This window comes from Euprymna scolopes, chromosome 5 (genome assembly GCF_053919585.1).
Source record: "Euprymna scolopes isolate OS-2025 chromosome 5, ASM5391958v1, whole genome shotgun sequence".
Classification (NCBI taxonomy): Eukaryota; Metazoa; Mollusca; class Cephalopoda; order Sepiida; family Sepiolidae; genus Euprymna; species Euprymna scolopes.
Genome location: NC_136486.1, coordinates 18,327,089 through 18,344,928, shown reverse-complemented (window position 1 = coordinate 18,344,928; position 17,840 = coordinate 18,327,089). Strand labels below are relative to the sequence as shown.

The 17,840-nt window shown below is 32.8% G+C and overlaps 1 protein-coding gene across 1 annotated transcript in view; it reads left to right on the top strand.

Annotated features, from left to right (window-relative positions):
- LOC145276722 (dual specificity mitogen-activated protein kinase kinase 1-like) overlaps nucleotides 1-10,151 on the top strand; it is a 128,738-nt gene extending 118,587 nt beyond the window's left edge. Inside the window, exons 10-11 of the mRNA XM_080127939.1 lie at nucleotides 987-1,032; nucleotides 9,403-10,151. Coding sequence (XP_079984065.1) covers nucleotides 987-1,032; nucleotides 9,403-9,498 — 142 coding nt within the window. The 3' untranslated portion in view covers nucleotides 9,499-10,151. The remainder of the gene's footprint in view (nucleotides 1-986; nucleotides 1,033-9,402) is intronic.
- The last annotated feature ends 7,689 nt before the right edge of the window (nucleotides 10,152-17,840 follow it).

The window sequence follows — 17,840 nt, the reverse complement described above, 5'->3', positions numbered from 1 at the left end:
TTTTTCAAATCGCTGTGGATTATTAAACAAACCCTAAATTTTATTTGAATACTTGAATTTTGTCCAGAGAAGTCTTTGAAAATGGACTTTGAAAATCTGTACGAACCCTGAGAGAGACATGTGCAGAACAGACGACTTCGATGGTATGGCTATGTTGAAAGAATGGATGAGGGCTTTTTTACACTAGACTATTACCACTTACTAATTCCCAAAGGCCACTCGAGGATAAGTGTAACAATGTGTATTAGCAGCAGCAGCTGTTAAAGCATGTATGCAAATTAGCAAGTGTGTGCGAGATTGTCATAAGAAAAGCAAAGAAAAATACAGCACATGATCAAGCTGAGGAAGTAGCAGTACACATGAAAAAATTGAAATTGCTTAAAATATCTCCATAATGACATAGAAAGAGTTTGGTGGTCTAAGAAAAAAATCTTTTAACTTTTAAAATCGGTTTGGTGGATATTTTTCCCTTTTTTAAGACCATATGCGTTTTGCCACATTTTTACACTACCTTTTCAAAAATTTGCTAAAAAATTGGCAAATTTTTGTTGTAAATATGCATTGGCGAATTGTGTACGGGATGAAATAAACATCTTTTTTTTTTTTCTCACATAAAAATGTTTGTGCCAAAGTATTTTTCTTTGCAAGTCTCAACACTCATTTTGTGTCTATTTTAAAAATTACGTTACAGATAGACTCTTTCACTTCATTAACAGTAATGAAACTTTTTTTCTGGGGCATGTGAATATTTCAGATGAATTATGATATGATGAATTAACATTTCTAAATGGTCTCACTTGATAGCATCTATCTAGATTTTCTCCGCATTAAAAACTAACCTTGTGTCAAGCAAGTAAATGGAAATTTTTCTTTTTTTTTTTATATCAATTTTTCACAAAAAAAATCTACACTTAATTTGGAAAAGCATATTACATATTATTACTAATGTCTGAGATTTACCATTTGTATTGTAAAATCTTTTTCAGCGTGAAGAAAAACCCATCCGAACGAGCAGACTTACAATCATTGAAGGTCAGTCAAATTTTAAAAACATTCTTCACTTTTTTTAAATGAAGTTTTGACATGAAAATTATTTGGATTATTCGCACAACACTTCTCCGTCTTGAATGTTATTTTCAATGTCTCCGACCTTCTTCAGATGTATCTTGTCGAACTCGGGGAATCTGCATGGAATTTCAAACAAAAACCTTTGTTTAATACACGAGGTAGCTTACTCTCATTCATGTGTTTGGTGATGATCACCTACTAAGCAGACATAATATAGAATTTAATACAATATGGGAACCATTAGTTATGAATAATAGATAAGGTCACCTTTTTATAGTAAGTTTTGAAAATATCTATGGCAATTAAGGTACACAGAATTTTCTGCATTTCATTTTTGTGAGGATACATCAAGCTATTGCATGGAAACAAAGTTACTGCATCTTTTTATATATTTCCATGAAGCTGAGTTTGCTAGTTAACCAATCAGTTTCTTTGTAATTCACAAACCCATTTATTGCAACCAATGGTCCCCGCATTCATCAGGCAAAGATTCACTTGATTTCTAATTCATCCCTTTCTTTCTTTGTTTTTGGGGCAGATGGGTTCTTTTTCTTTGTGTTAGAAATTGACCTGGTTTTAATCTGGATGTTTTTCACTTGTATTTTAGTTTATACTAGTGTATTTGCTTATTTATTTTTTGTATTGTTATCCTAAGGTAAAATTTATTTTGTGTATACGTTTGCTATTTCAGTTCTGCAGGTTAATAAATTTTGAGGTCCTTTAAGATTTAGGATAAGTAATTTTTCATTTCAACATTGTCTATGCAGGTTATCTAAGTTCCTACATGTGTTGGCTTGCCGTACTATTTTCCGCTTGACCATCAGAAAGTGTCCACTTTTCTTGAGCTATCAGTAGTGGTTTGCTAATGCTGTTTTTATTTGGCATTCATTTTTTTATTGTTTTTTTTTTATTTTTTTATTTATTTATTTTTTTTTTATGTATTTCTGTAGTTGTAATATCTAATTTTGAAATCCAGTGAAGTCATACCTCCCTAATATTTTTTGTTATTTGGGATTTATTTGGCAAATATTGTGGCCTGGTAAATGATACTTTTAGTTAAGCATTTATTTTGTTGTGCTCGGAGTGCTCACATTCTAGTTACAATTTTTTTGCTCACTATGAGCATTTCTTTTTTTTTTCCATTAGGAATTGGGTCATTACTATTTCTAATGATTATATTTTTGTCCTTTGTGTTATTTTTGTTATGTTGGTCACTTTTCTTAATAATTTTCTTACTTTTTTCTTTATTGCTCTCATTTAATATTTTATTATGCTCCAAGTTTTCACAGCAACTATAGAACAGTTTAAGATTCTTTTCCTTAAAGGTTTTGTGTAAAGGGTTTATTACATGGAAATGTTTTTGGCGAGATTTAGGAATTTTATTTTTGCCGAGTTTTTTTTTTTTTAACATTTATAGATCGTCATATACCAAATTATATTAAGGTGTGTGAATAATGAAGAACCTGATTGGCTAACTTGCAAACTTGGCATCACGGAAATGTATAAAAAACACAGTAACATCGTTTAAATGCAATAGCCTGATGAATCCTCATGAGAATGAAATGCAGAAAATTCTATGTAGCTATATACATTTTCGAAGAAAATTATTTTATCCATTTAAAAAACTTATATAACATTTGATGTTGTAAATGAATTTTTAATATTTACTGTAAATAAAATGATATAGAAATACGTTCATCATAGCTACTTACTCTCTCCCATCGAAATGGTCCTGGATATGACCTTAAACTATATCCGATGGTGAGGCCCCAGCTTGTGGACTTTAAGGAGTGTGGAGCCACCCTTTAATTGCCATTGCTCCCAGGTTCACTCTGACCCGGAGTGCTAGTACCTGTTAGGGTTCCAACTATGGGTTAAATAGAAACTGACTTGAAAAAAACAAAAAACAAATATACTCTATTAAAAAATTGTTCTTCAAAATCACTGGATTCGGCATTAAATAACCTGAAAAGGGTTGATATGCTGTAAAACAAAAACAACCCATTGAAATGCTAACATTTTTTATCACAACAATTAACAAATAGTTTTCTTCGTACAAGTTATAGAGCAGTAAGAAATTAAAAGTTAAACTGACATACTCATGTACTAACTCGACCCAATAAAGGGCGGGTATAAACTAGTATAATATATTTTTTTTATGAAAATTTTGGTGCTTCTACAGAATTCCTCCTATATTAAAAACAAAAATAAAGAAAATTCCATATGATGTGCATACCTATAATAAAACAAAAATATTTTATTCCAAAAGTCGCGTGAATTTTTTTTTTTTTTTTACACAGGCATCACCACATTATCAAGGCCAAGAGGCCACTCGAGGATAAGGGTTAAAGAGTGTACAGTAGAAATTGGACAACATAGTAATCATTAGTAATGGAAATTCGGTAAATTTGTTAACTTATATGGAACAGCTCATCAAAAACTTGTTTACGTTAGACTTGAAGACAACCATATTGTAGTCAGCCAGAAAGCAGGAAAACGGAAGACAATTCCACAGGCATGCAGTTCTAAGAAAGAAGCTTTGTTTATGGAATCTACATTTAGGTTTAGGCACAGATAAAGAGTGGAGGGAATTATTGATAGTGTTTTCAGGTAGACGAGTGTTTCTTGGCGAGGTGGGGCCATAGACTGAAGCTCAGTTGAACACTTTCCATGAAAATAACGATACATCAGAGACAAACTCGCAACAACTCTTCTGTGAGATAGAGGCCGCAGGGAAGAGAAAAGGACATCTCCTACGAGGCCACGAAGTCTATTTTGAACTCTATCAAGGCAGCACAAGTCCTTTCTAGCAGCTCCTGCCCAGATGTGGCAACAGTATTCCATCCTTGGAGGTACCTGGCTCTTATATAGATAGAGAATTGCATCAACAATGAGATATCTACTGGATCGATAGAAAGACCCCCCCCCCCCAGCTGTCATAAATGGTAGTGTCATCAGCACAAATGTCTACAAATGATGTAAGGATGTGATTTGGAAGATCATTAATGTAGATCAGGAAAATAGTTGGGCCCAGGATGGACCCCTGAGGGACTCCAGCATTAATGCTGTGAGCTTCTGATTTTTGCCCATCAACTACTATTATGAACCTACCAGAAAGAAATGATTTAATAATTGAGAAGACATTTCCAGCTATACCATAGCTGGAGATCTTGTGAAATAAACCTTTATGCCATACCCTATCAAAGGCCTTTGATATGTCAAGAGTAATTGCTCTAGAAAGGTTGCCTCCATCGAGAGATTTGCTAATCCTATGAGATATAACTGTAAGCACATCTGCTGTAGATCTAGCAGAACGGAAACCATATTAAGTGTCACTAAGAAGGTTATTTTTGTTGAGATGGTTGATTACTTCTATATTTAACAGATTCCAGCAACTTACTCATGACGCACAGGAGACTTATTGGCCTGTACTGAGAGGGGGATGAGCGATCACCTGAATTCTTAAATACAGGGCATACTGATGAGATTTTCCAGGGTGATGGGAAGCTATTCTCCTTAAGACAACGTTTAAACAGTTTTGTAAGTATGGGCGCTAGTTCTGGTTGAAGTTTTTTGAATACTATAATTGGAATACCGTCAGGGCCGGTTGCTTTACTGGAATCAAGGTTTTTGATTAGCTTGGCAACATCATGTACAGATATATGTATATCACATAGTGTGTTTTCTGATACAGGAGGAAATACTGGGGGTTGGCGGCCTTGGTCACAAAGGGTAGAATTAGCTGCAAAGTTCTTGGCAAAGAGTTTGGCTTTGTCTGATGCTGATGAGATTACCTCAGGTCCATTGATGATAGTTGGGATGGAGCACACGCTTCTGTTCAGGATTCTATTTGCTATTTGCTAAAACTGGTGGGAACCAAGCCGCTGCTCATCTACTTTGGACTTAACAGATTGAGCATACAACTCTCTTGCGTTCTTTATTACTTTCTTACAATGGTTGCTGGCAGTCCTGAAAGCGACTTTAGTTTCCATACATCTATTATGTTGGAAGCAGTGGAAAAGGTGATTTCTGTGCGTAATGGCAGCAGCAGATTCTGAAGAGATCCATGGCTGGCTGTTAGGTTTTTGCAGGAACTTTTTTGAGGGTATGAAACTGTCTATACATACAATGAACCATTCCGTCAGGTCTGATACTATAGAGGACACATCCTTTTTAAACATGGAAAGCAGAGGTAGATCCAATATAAATGTACGGAAGCTATCCCAGTTAGCCTTAGTGTATCGATATATTGTACGATGGAGAGGTACGTCTGGGGACTTATTACATTTCATTTTTATCTTAATTGATACAACAGAGTGGTCGGAAGATCCAAGAGGAGACAGAACAGAAACTGAACATAGTTCAGGACAAGTTGTGAGAAAAAGGTCTAGTAGACTCGCATACTGGCCGTCAGTATCGGGCGTACGGGTGGGTTCGTGAACAATCTGAGTGAGGTCATAAGCAATAGAGAAATCATGACAGAATCTCCCCTCATCATCGGTCTTGTTTGAGTGGGTCAACCATTTCACGTTGTGAACATTGAAGTCTCCACATACGTGAATATTAGCTGAAGGATAAGCAGATAGGACTTGGTCAATTTTCTCAGATATGCTTTTAAAGATAGTAACTCTGCTGTTGTGGAGGCGATAGAGAGTAAATATAAATTCAGTAGTGTGAGCTAATGCGACCCGGAAGCACATATAGGGTAAGTTAGGATCTTCTCTGGAGATGACCCTACCACATGGAAAGCCATCTTTAATATAGGCACATATTCCATTGATCAAGTAGTCTTATTTTTAAATAAGAAAATAAAATTTTATGAGAAATCAAGGAGTGATTGTCGTATCCGTCATTTTGAAAAAAAAAAAAAAATCTTTAAAATAAAAAAACAAAGGGAGATAACTCAACAACTCAAACTTGCAATATTTATGTTGTAATGCCTATGGATTCTCATTAATCGCTTAAAAATGAATTTTATTATAAAGATAAAACTACTTGATCAATTTATGTGATTTTTGGAATATGTTTTTGTTTTTAGTATGATACTTTAACATTCCCATCAAGTGTTAGGAATAAAAAAAAAATCAAAAGAAATGAAAATCATAACAAAATAGAAGAAATAAGTTGATCAGCAGAACAAATGTTATACAAAATGGGGTTGGTGGAAAAACAGTGGAGAAGAAGTTGTTCACCAAGGTGCACAACGGCAACTAAAATAGGATTGTTAATCAGGAATTGGCAGCAGTCTATGGACTGTCTTGAATTTACAACAGTTGAGGACATTTTCCAGTTTGGCACAGTAGAACCACAACTACTGAGAGAGAAGGAAGCCAGTGAACATGACAACGTGATGTCATTGCCAAATCAACATGTAGGTAAAGGGTACCTAAAGTTTCTGGTGTTCAACTACAGGGTCACGCTAATAGGCATAAAAAATGTGGCTGTGGTAATTTTAAGAAGTTAGTCTAAACGTCCATGTATTTTCTTCTTCTAAAGAGAAAGAACAATTCTCCATTTGGATAATTATTATAATTGCACATTGGGATAATTTTAATCTAACAAAATATAGAAAGTGAACTTGTTTTTGAACTTTTATTTCTATCAGAGAAAGTCGAATATTTCATTTTATTTTTTATTTATTTATTTTTTTTTTTACTGCAAAACAAACGATTTCTACATAAGAACATTTTTAAGTCTATTCTTTTAATAATAAATAAAACTTTTCATTGAGTATTTCTAAATATTTTAAAGTTAGAAGCATTTTTCATGACAGTTTTTTAACTAAAACAATCGATCAGTTCATTATTTTAGCACTGGGTGTAATTTATTTCTTTGAAATATATTTAAAACTTAAAGTTTTTGTTTGTTTTATAACATTTTAACTGTAAATAATTTACATGACTGAAGCAGGAAATGAAATAGAAAATTTTCTATTCTCTCCTGAGACATACAAACACAAATTCATCTTAAATATTTATTAACTAATCAGTTTTAATTAAAGATTTGATATGAACTAAAAATAAAGAGTACATTAAATTTTAGTTAACATATTTTCTTGTTTTATCTCATAAATAAATCTTGTACGCACAGTGCTGAAATATTATTTAGAAAGCTATTTTTTTTTTTGGAGGGGGGGGGCTTTCTAACTATTCTGTACTTTCACCTCACAAGTTAATGAAAAACAAAGGGGGGGGGGGGTTACTATACACATAGATTCGAAAAAGTTGTCAAAAAAACAAATATATAACAAATAAATGTTATCCAGTTTGACAGAAATGTAATTTATCTTGCCTTTGATAAGTTTTTAGTGTTTTTATTTAATGTAAAATGTTTATTCAGTTCAAAAATCGTACAATGTTTATCAATATATTTGAAAAAGACAAATGGCAGCGAGTTCGCTGTTGAATACGTTAAGTTTGGGAAAATAAGTTAAAACTAAAAAAAACTATACAAAATACTGTTAGAAACTGTCAATATATGTTACCGGGACATATTGATAAACACTATGATTTTCGAACCGAATAAACATTTTACATCAAATAAAAACACTAAAAACTTATTCAGTTAAGTAGAAAAGTAACTTATCTTGCCTTTGATAGCATTTATTTGTTATATTTTTGTTTTTTGACAACTTTCTCGAATCTGTGTGTAGTAAAACAAACCCCCAAAAAGATACCATCAAAATTTAATTTAAGTTGGAAATACTATTTAAAATACACGTGCATACACTGCACAAGCACCCTTATTATTATCATAATAATAAAAAAAACAAAAAAAAACTGGGGTAGATGACCTCGACTAGCGCCACACCAACTAGTTGTGAAGGAGCAGGGAGGATGGAAAAACCAAGGTAGAAGAGTACTAACCAGATCTCCACTGGAAGTGTGCAGTTCAAATCTGGTACCTTGGGGAGGCATTTTGTCACCCAAACCCCCAGAAAACACCAATGGGCGATGCCAACGAGAAATCAATGACAATGGCTGTTGTGATAATGTGAAATCATCTGCACAAGTGGTCAAGAGGTGGAGAACACTCGAAATCTGGGGAGACTTGTTGTCACTCGGTCTCCAGGGAACACAAGTTACTGCCAGTGAGCGATCACTGATGATGGCCTGTGAGACAACTCCTACTGAGTGAAATTATAATAATAATGTCCCTTCCCAAATTCACCACCACCCTGATTTAATATTATAGATGTTTACTATATTTTCTTAGTTTTTAACCAATGTTCACATTATATGATTGTCTTTTAGTAGTTATGTGAACTTCATTTTTGTATTCATATATTCTGCACTGATATGAAAATGAAGACTATTACGGAGTATAGGATTCCTAACCATGTAACTGATGAAATAAAATGGTCATAGAACAACAGAAAACCAAAACTGTAAATATAATTTCTGTATTTAAATTGATAGTTATTCAAATTTTCAACATATAATCTTGTGGGGAAAATCCGGCTTCCCAATAAGGGGCACTCTGGATAGGAACAAAAATGATCTCAGTCATGAAAGCTTTTCCTCCACCGACCGAGGATAGAAAAGGTGAAGTGTGGCATCAGAACTGATACTACACTGTGACTTTGTCCTGAAGGCCAAGAATTTTTTGTGTTTAATGTTTCTTTAATTGTTTGTTCCCTAAATTCATAATTCGGTTTTATTATTAGATTGCATATTGCTTTAAAATTACATAATTTTACATAGATAATATTTCAATTTTATATTGAATAAAGGTCAGTTTCATTGTTAATCGAATTGGGTTGCTTTTATTTTCTTTTTAACATGTTTTAATGCTTGTTTTAAAAATGCCCTCACATAGTATCGACAGTGATAGTTTGTCAAATCTTACCTACATTGCTTGCAGGCATTTTTCAGTTAACAGCCTTCTATATCTCGGTGGCCGTGGTAGAACACATTATGGTTCACTACAAATCTAAATGAGTTGATGACAAGTGACAAACATGGCCTCATAAGAAGACAAAGATGTGAATCTTAGCACTTAGAAGTTTGTTTTTCACAATGGTGGCGTGCACACACACACACACAATAACTGGCCTCTATAGAATGTTTTGTTTCTTTTATATATATATAGGTATACTTGTGAACTTGTGTGTGCCTACTGGATAGCCATCAATGTGAGAGACAATGGCATAGCCAGAATAGAATACAAAGGAAAAGGAGAACATAGAAACGGTGTTGGGGTCCATGGTTGGCAAGTTGGAGGAGGAGGGGGTGCATTGTATCATACAAGAACCACAGTTTTTTTTTTTTTTTTTTTTTTTCTTTCATTCCAAAGATTAAATTTGTTGCTTGAATTTTTATTCATTTTTTGCAGGACCATTCATTTGTAAAAAAGTCGGAAGAAGAACCCATCGAAGTTGGACATTGGGTGTGTAAAGTGATGAACATTGAACCGGAGCCCCACGGCTGACCCTGAGCCATTTTTTTCTTTTCCTGAATTGGGAGGAGGAAGAGGAGAAGGAGGAGGATGTGTGAGTGCTACCACCACCACCGCTACTGCTAATACTACCACCGTTACTGGTGGTTTTGGATGATCATATTGATAATGATGATACTGTTAACTGTGGTTAAAAAAAAAAAATTGACAGTGTCAATTTCTCTACCTTATTTCTGCAATAAACCCCTCTCCCACCTCTCCTCTGTAACACTCTCCCAACATTTCCTACTCTCCTTTTCCTATTACTACTGTTCTATGCTCCTCCCTTCTGACCCCTTGTTTTCACCCCCTTCCCCATCCTCACCATTATCATCCCCCACCCCTTCTCTGCTTGTTAGAATCTGAATCATGTTTGATTATTTTTTTTTCATTAAATTGTTAATTTCTGATTTTCTTCCAATTCCCCCAAGCTGAACTTTCTGCTATTATTGTTATTATTATTACCTTTACTGCTTTACCTTCATTTGGAAAGCAGCCTCACACACACACACACACACACACACACACACACACACACACAAACAAACAAACAAAAAAAGCCAGTTTAGAAGTCATTCAACATTTATTTTTACCCATTTTTTTTTTTTTTATTCTTGGTTTATTGTTTAAAATATTCTACAAGAATTTTGCTTTGTTGGTGTTTTTTCTTCAACTGTTTCTCTGCAACTTTCTTTTATCAATCATTCATTTTTTTTCCATTCCCCCTTCATCTTCCTTTTTAATTTTTTTTAAGAATTCTGTTCCCTTCTACATTCAGATTTTTTTTTCCTGTACTTGTGTAGATTGCTGATATTTAAAACAAAAAAATATGCACTTCAGGTAAAAACATGACAAACTTGGCATAAATTCCAAAAATTATGAAGAATGATCTAGTAGAAGATGTGCTAGATCTATTTTTTAACAAAAAGTCATCCACAATTACATGTTTAAAAATGGCGGACCTTTAATTTAATTCAAGGGAGGTAAGTCAGTTTGTCTTACTGAATTAATCGCACAACTCTTCCACACAAAACTCAGTGATTCAGTAAATTCTATTTTTACTTGTAATTATTTTTCTACTGGATTATTTTTTCGTAATTTTTAGAATTTATACCAACTTAGACATGATACGTAAGTATGTAATAATGGTTTCACCTGAAATGCATTGGTTTAAAGCATCATTAATATGCACAAGCACTTAAAAAAATTTTTTTTTTTTTTTTTTGCATTAACATATATCTATATAATAAAGATAAGGAGATATAGTTTGCTTGAAGCATTGAATGCAATATGTATATATAGGAGTATCAAAAGACTATCACAATGCAAGAGTATTTCTTGCATTGTGATAGTCTTCTAATATTCTTTTATAGATGTACACACATACATAATATAATGTGTTTTTGTTTCAGTATTTACTTCAACAGTGTTCGATACACAACTACAGCTATATAGTGATATACAAAATAGACTTACAGCAAGTAAACTACACCAACGTTTGGTTCTTGTCCAAAATTCCCCCTATATAAAAAAAAAGAAAGAAAACTTAGTATGACGTATGTACTCATGACAGAATAAAAATATCATATTCCAAAAATCATGTAAATTGATCAAGTAGTCTTGTTTTCATGAGGAAAATCAAAATTTACCAACCAGTAAGAGAGGAGTGACTGTTTTGCGTCGTCATCTTGAAAATAATCTCTAAACACAAAGGAGATACCTCAGCAATAATTAAAAACTTGCAAGGTTTTTTTTTTGTTGTAGTGTATACAAATTCCCATTAATCTCGCTTAAAAATGATTTTCTTTATCAAAATAGAACTACTTGATCAATTTACATAATGTTTTTAATATGAAATTTTGGTTTTGTCATAGGTATATAAACTTTTTCTTTATCATTGTTTTTGGATAGGGGGGGAGGTTGGACAAGAACTGAAATTTGTTAGGCTAAATGTAAGTCTTTGCAATTAGCCTAACAGATTCCTCCAGAGAATGAAGGATAAAAGTTTCTATGTAGCTTACTTGCCATAAGTATCTATACTACTAATACCAAATTTGTTGGTTGTAGTAAAAAAAAAAAATGTATTGAGTGCTTAAATACCATAAATAGAGCCGATATAAAATATTATTGTGCATGACTTGCATTAAAATTGCAAGTCTTACAGCCAGATTATTTTCCAACCTGAACTAGCTAAATTCAGATGAACAAATCTAGACATGTTGTAGGATTATTTTGTGTTTGTTTAAAGTGCAAGATGAAAGAAATTCCATTTTAAAAACCAAAATGGCTGACAAGAAAGCTTTCAATTTTTTTTTTTCTTCATTCTTATTGAATAAAATTACAGGGAAACAAAACAAATTTTCATTCTGATTGCAACATTAGCACAAACTTTTTAAAAGGATGTTAGATACAGTGATCACTTAGCCAACAATCTTTATTATATAAATAAACTAAGTATGTAATATATACAGGGTTCATATGTTTTTCTTTTATTTGTAACTTTATATAGTTGTAAATTTTATATAATTACTCATGGCAAACTCTGCATATACATATATATGGTAAACCTAATTTAGTGGTTATCTCCCTTTTTTTCTCCATTTTATCTTTTTTACCCTCACTCATATCCCTTCATCAATATTGCAAACTTTTTTTGCTGGTGATTTTTGTATTCAATTCTCTAATCCGAATAAAGTTTATCAGTCGTCAAATGAAACTTTATTTTTATAATTCTATTTTCAGACAATCTGTATCTTTTTTTTTTTTTTTTTAGAATTCTAATTCCACTGATCTTGACCAATTCGTTTGGATTATTTGTATATCTAAAAACAAGAATGGGCTTAAGGCTTTGAAAATTCATACTAGGATTGTCCGCAAGGATTTGTGGCATAACAGATAAAGTACTAGGCAGAATTCAGTTGTAAGTGACACTCTTCTTGGAGTTGAAGGTTCAATCCTTATGGGCGATATGCAAACTACAATTGCGATTGGTTGAGCATGCTATTCCTGTGGATTAAATAAAGGATTCCGTTAAAAATTTTGTGCAGATTCTCAAGTTCGATAGCAAGATTCTAGAATTTGACAAGATAACCTGCAACGTTCTTCAGGTGTAAGCCGACCGAAATATTGTGCAAACAAAACTAAAAGATGAGAACAGTAGTCCGAATAATGTAAATCATACAAATTAGTGATCCTTATCTCAAAAATTGAAACATCAGCAGATCCAACTTGTACATCTAGCGATTTAATGAATGCAATCTCCAACTTGATTTTCAAACTTGACCTTAACAAGCCAAACAAGATACATCCGAAAAGGATGGGATGCTACATGAAAATAACACTCGAGATGAGAACAATGGTTTGAATGATCAAAATAATCCGATATATATCAACATGATGAATTTTCAGCGTGCTAATTCGCATCCATTTTCTTCTGTTCATCAACAGCCAATCTTTAACTAAGCTAATCTTTAATCAAAGTAACAGCCACACATATAATCTGTGTAAAGCTATTAAATGAAATATCTGACATTGGATATGGATGTTAGGTTATAGTCAGCTAACATACTTCCTAATTTTCTGTGGAGCTCTACCGGAAGTGCTGACAAAGCAAATCAGTTCCTTCAATTTTATTGTTCTTCAGTATTTTTATTGTGAAGTGATTTATTGAAATAAAATATAAGACAAGGACATTATTGAAAAATATACAATAATTATAAAAAGCTAAAAACAACACAATTAGTCTTTATTTGCACTTTTAATAACAAAATTTTTTTAAGTTTTTATTTAATTGGAAATTTTGTAAGGAATTATAATTTTATGAAATTTATAAAAATAAGTATTTTATTTGAATTTATATTATATGTTTATGAAAGTACAAAAATAACAAATGAAATTATTGAAATCCAAATAACAAAATTTTAAACATCATAAAAAAATATGTACCAAATACTATATTTCCAAAATAGTTTTAAAAGATTTTAAAGCGTTTTCAATAATTCTTTAAAAAAAAAAAAACTAATTTCAATATTTCTTAATTAAAATAAGACTAAAAAACTTTTCACTGATTATTTAAAAAAAAAAAAAAAAAAAAAAAAAAAGTACATGTATAAGGTAGATATAAACAGGAGTGAAAAAAAAGCAAAGGAACTAATTTGCCTTGTCACCACTTCCGGTAGTGCTACGCTGGAAGTTAGGAAGTATGTTAGCTGACTATAACCAGATGTTAAAAGAAAACAAACTCCAAACACTCATCTGTGTTGCATTTTAATCTTGTCATATATACAGATGTGACGATCCAAATAAAGTTCACAAATCGAAGGTTACATCCGAATAATCCAAATTATCAATCCTCATCTCTGATATTGAGAAACATTTTGACCCACTTTCTCTATCTGTGCTTAGATCTAAACGCAAATTCCATGAACAGTTTCTTTCCTAGAATTGTCCCTGTCCCATGTGGAACTTTGTTCTGCTGGCCTGCTTTTCAACTGACTACAATATGGTCATTTTTAAGTCGCAATGTAAACAAGTTTTTATTGAAAACCCCACCCACTAAATAATCTATTTCTACTTCATTTCCATCACTGACTATTAATACACTGCTATCTCAGTAACTACCGTACACATATTAAACCTTATCCTTGAGTGGCCTTTAGGCCTTGATAATTGGTGATTGAGAGAGAAAAAAAAAGAAAAAAAATCAGCAAATTCAACATGCACACCTAGTAATTTAAAACTTTAGCTTAATGGATGTTCAGGGCCTTTTTATAGTGTTGCATGCATTTGCATCAAATGGAACTTATGTTAATTTACATGTGAATTATCAAGAGTTCTTGTCCAGAATCCCCCCCCCCCGTAATAAAAATAAAGAAAAATCTATGATGTAACAAAACAAAAATATCATATTCTAAAAGTCACGTAATTTGCGCAAGTAGTTTTATTTTTATAATAAAAAAAATCTCATGCATATTTAGAATTACACTTAAATAAAATAAAAAAATTTTTTTTTCAAATACAGAAAAAATCTTTATGGTGTATGTATTTATCATGGAACAAAGATATCATTTTCCAAAAAATCATGTAAATTATCAATTTCTTTTTTTTTTTTTTTTTTTTTTTTTTTTTGTAACTTTTTTTATTTTAAGAAAATCAAATTTTACAATTTTTAGCATTTAAAGTATTTTTGGCAGCCATTGGTATTTTACTCATGGAAAAAAATAGTGATAAATCTCGTTAGTCAAATCAAGTTGTCCGTCTTTGAATTTTAATGCATCCTAAACAAATATGATGCATACTGCCTCTTCCATTTGGCTTGTCATAAAATTTTATTTTATTTTAAAAAAAATAATAATAATAATAATAAAAACTACTTGATCAATTAATGTAATTTTTGGAATATGACATCTTTATTTCAAGACGGGTACATACATCAAAGATTTTTTTGCATTTTCGTTTTTAAAATAAGTGTAATTCTAAATTAGACCAGAAAAATTCTTTTTAAGTGATTAATGGGAATTCTTAAGCATCTTTAATATATATCTCACCTGTCTGTTTGTATGTCTGCCTAAAACTTTTGACAGAGACAACAGATTTTCATGAGATCGGTATCATTTTGAAGCTCGATCCTTCGGATGACAAATATCAAAAAATTGGCTAAATATATTAATTCCTTCACCCTCAACTAGACATTTTTCTACAGGGACAGGTCGCTTTTTTTGCTGATATTTTCGAAAGTCATTGCCTCTTTTCAATTGACTGACCTTGATTTAAACCTACGTCACTTTCGGTTTGGCGATGGACACAACAGCGAAGATTTTTTTTTTTTTATCTTCGCGGTATAGGTTTGAGCCTACCTGCCTACTACCACATTTTTTTTTTTTTTTTCTGTTCAACGCACACCTCCAGGAACTCAGGCTAGTTATAAAATAAATCTTGCAAGATGGAATTCTTTCCCCCTTTTATTTTCATTTAGATTGTTGGCACTTGTACAGTTTAATCAAAACATTAAAAAATGAAAATATCAAGAGAAAAAAAAGGTTATATTGTACGTATCCATTTTGGACTGAAGATCTCTGAAAAAAAAATTTCACTTAATTTGATAGAGTAGTTTTTTTTCTTTTTACAGAGAAAAATGACAGCGCGTTGAAGATAGACATTTTTGGAATTTTTCAACACGTCACGGGGAGATAACTCAATGTAAAGCGCTGACACTCCCTCCCCATCTTTAATACTAGCTTTTCTTCCTAAAAATCAAACCTTTTCGTCGGTATCATAACAAATTGTTTTTTTACGCTGTAAAAAAAAAAAAAAAAAAAAAAAAAGAAAGCTACTTCATGAAATTAAGTGAAGTTTTTTTTTCGAAGAACTTCATTCCATAACAGATACGTACAATTTAAACATTTTTATTTTTTTATGTCTCGATTAAACTGTACAAGTACCAGATTGTTTTCTAAATGGTGAACAAGACGGCCACTTTTGATTTTTCTTATTTAAAAATAAAACTACTTTTGAAAGATATTTTCAGTTTGTCTTGGTTATGTACAGAGAGTTTTCTTTATTTTTGTTTTAGTATTGGGGGAATTCTGGACAAGAATCAAAAATCAAATAAAATACATCTGAATGGCAAAGTTATTGAAATTTTCAAAATCTTGCTAATACAAGGTAGAGTAAGTGCTAGTGTGGTTGCAAGAGTTAAAAGTGAATAAAGTTTATGGAACATTTACCATTACTAACCAGCATAGTGGTATCACTGTTGACCAAAGAAAGAGTGATGGTTTATGGTAGTGAGACTTGGCCAGTGAGGGTTTGAGGAGATGCATTGCATAGAAATAAAATGAGAATGTTAAAAATGTGTAGAGGTAAATTAAATCTGGACATTATAGGGAGATATATGTAAAACAGATTTGGATGGTATGGTCACATTGAAAGACTGGATGGGGTTTTTGGTTAGATGAAGAATGATTGAAGTAGAAAGCTCAGTGAGATCCCCACCCCCACCCCCCACAAAAAAAAAATCAGAAAGTATAAGGATAGATTTTGGAGAAAGTGGGATAAACTAAAACCTGGTCAGGGATCAGTTAGTTTGAAAATTAATTTCTAAAAGCTGTCCAACACATGCCAATATGTAAAACGTCCATTAAACTGAATATGATGAAAACAAAACATTTTTGTTTATGGAAATCACTCCGGACAAGGCGTGAAACCACTTGATGTAAGGAACTAACGCGACCAAAAGATGATTATTGAAAAAACAGATGCATACTGGCCTTAGTATAATCCTAACCCCCTCTCTTTGTCTGGGGCCAGGCCGCATCCATTGCTATCCTGGTTCACGGGAGCATACTTGTGATGTACTCCTGGCCATGTTCGTTACTCCCGGCTCACAGGACCATAGATGCAACCCGGCAGAGCTACATTCTTATTTGTCTAGTGGTGGGCCCCTCAAGGGTAATCAGACTCTCACCGGTCACTAGAAAATACCTCTCTGCCGCTCAGGGCACGCGAAACGTGCATGACCCTAAGTCCATGTGGCAACATTGTTGATTTCGGTCGTCACTCTGGCTTCGTACTGGATCCGGTCTATCTCTTTCATCATCTGGCATCGGGGCATACCTGAAATAAACTGCATCTTCATTCAGGCCAGCAATCGAGAAACAAAGAAAAACTCTGGGTCATTTTTGTAGAAACCAAATAAAATAATTATTTATAAATCATTTTTACACTTGTTCAAAGTCGAGTTCTTTGATCCGAGCTTCGTGATGCAGGTTGTATAACTTATATTCATCTAGTTAAATTCCCAGCTAAGAGCAAGAGCTTTTCAACTTAGCTCTTATGAGGGTTTCTGTCTCCTCCCCCCTCCCCAGGCGGGGTGAGGGCGATATGTGCACGTCTCGATTCCAGCCAGTAAAAGACCCGATTCCTAAAAAGAGAATCGTTTTATAAAACTGGCCTTTCCCCTCCCCCCTCTGCCATTTGAAGATTACTTTTTTTTTTCCTCAACCTATTTTTCTTCTCTCGTGAACTTCTTTCTCTATCCCTTTATTTTATATTCTTTTCATTTTCTCTTTTCTTGTGAACCTCTTCTTTCTCTTTTGTAATTCCCTAGGTTCAATTTATTTATTTATCTGTCCAACTAAGTTATCACTGGCTTGGTGGCCTGGTAGTTAAATACAACAGGTGGGCCAAATGACAACATCTCCCAGACACTAAAGCAGACATTTTGGACCCAAGTTATTGTACTTGTCTCACTCAATTAGTTATTTAAAATTCATTTTTACCAAACCCAACTAGAAAAACAATCCCTTGTTCCAACGAATCTTATTATCAGATTTTAT